At 56.8% G+C, this 1554-nt stretch overlaps 1 protein-coding gene across 2 annotated transcripts in view; it reads left to right on the forward strand.

The window, feature by feature from the left end:
- The first annotated feature begins 1375 nt into the window (after nucleotides 1-1375).
- Nucleotides 1376-1554, forward strand: part of GALNT7 (polypeptide N-acetylgalactosaminyltransferase 7) — a 70451-nt gene continuing 70272 nt past the window's right edge. For both annotated transcript variants that reach the window (XM_015624626.2, XM_015624625.2), the window contains exon 1: nucleotides 1376-1525. In XM_015624626.2, the coding sequence (XP_015480112.1) occupies nucleotides 1400-1525 (126 nt within the window). In that variant the 5' untranslated portion in view covers nucleotides 1376-1399. The remainder of the gene's footprint in view (nucleotides 1526-1554) is intronic.

Raw genomic sequence — 1554 nt, forward strand, 5'->3', positions numbered from 1 at the left:
GGTGTTGTTATCTACCTGAAGACAGTCACCTAAATCTTTGTGTTGAGATATTTGTGTGGTTGCTGCAAATGCAGACAGGGAGGGGGCTTTGGGGAAAGCAGTTCTGTGCTCCTGTGGAAGTCACAGGGCTGTGCAAACACTTGTAAGGATTAGAGCTGTTGCTCATGCCTTAAACACTGCATTTGTTTACATCTCATACCTTGATCTTACAGAATGGGGAAGAAAAAGAAAAAAAAAGACATCACGCAGTGCTATAGCACAAGTTATATGAATAAACAAAGACTTCTGTGTCTAGGTGTGTCCAACTACAAAGGTCACTCAGGTGTAGGCATTTTTTCCCTCCAAAGTTATCCTGTTCAAGGTGTAATATCCTGTTTCATTTCTTCAGTCCTTATCATTGAACGTTAATGTTAAAATCCATGGATCTGATACCTTCCCAGTGCACGTAAGAAATAGAACAGAAAAACATCAGAGCAAGGGTACAGTACTGAATACACAGAAAAGACGAAAGTAGTATTACATTGGAAGTACTGTTTTTGCATCACTCTGGTTTTTGGAGAGCTTACATTATCAGGTTTTCTGTGTGTGTGTGTGCGTGCACGTGTGACATGCTTTCAAAAGAGGAAATAGGATGCCTTTTAGTGCAGAAAATTAGTAACAAAGTAGCACACAAGCTGTGGGGCTGATAGCATCTCTGTAATCTTGTACTTAATCGGCTATACCCAAGAAAAATCTGTTGACTTTCCAGTTCTACTCTGCCCAGGCTGCACACAACAATTAATGGGCCTGCGTTAACCTACGCCCGTATGACAACCCCTGAAGTTAAACGTTTGCACCTTACAACTCGGTGCCCGAGCAGCGCTGCCCACCCAAGAGGGAAATCCCAAACCCCAGTGGAGCTGTCCTACCGCTCCCCGTTTTCCCGGAGGGCTGCTGGCCGCGCTCCGGGCGGAGCAGGTGCACGGAGCGCACGCCCGGGGCGGGGGCAGGAGCGAGCGGCGGCCCGGGGCGAGGCGCTCCCGCCCCGGTGCGGGGCGGCCACGTGGAACCGCGGCTCCCGCGGCGGCCACTTCCTGCTCCGCATCACCCCGGCCGCTGCGCCCGGCGGGGAGGCAAGCGAGCAGCCCGCAGCCTACTGGGGCGGCGCGGGGGAGGCAGAAAAAAAAAGAGGGGGGAAGGAAGGAAAAAAAAAAAAAAAAAAAGAAAGAAAGTTTGTACGTGCGGCGGCGGCGAGAGGACAGCCTCCGCAGGCGGGCGGCTGCCGGAGAGCAGCGGCGGCCGGGGGAGGCGGGGGAGCGGCGGGGCCGTGCCGTGCGGTGCCGCGGGGGGCGGAAGGCGGCCGGTGCGCGGGGCCGGGCGCTGCGTGCGCGGCGGCGGGAGGCAGAGGGCGGGCGGGAGGATGCGGCTGAAGCTGGGCTTCCTGCTGCGCGCCGTGCTGCTGGCGGGCAGCTTCTTGGGGCTGCTGCTGCTCTGGTCCTCGCTGTCGCCCCGCGCCGAAGAGCCGGATCTCCCGGGACGGACGCGGGTGAGTGCGCGGCCGCGCCGGGCGCCGGG

Source organism: Parus major, chromosome 4 (assembly GCF_001522545.3).
Source record: "Parus major isolate Abel chromosome 4, Parus_major1.1, whole genome shotgun sequence".
Taxonomy (NCBI): Eukaryota; Metazoa; Chordata; class Aves; order Passeriformes; family Paridae; genus Parus; species Parus major.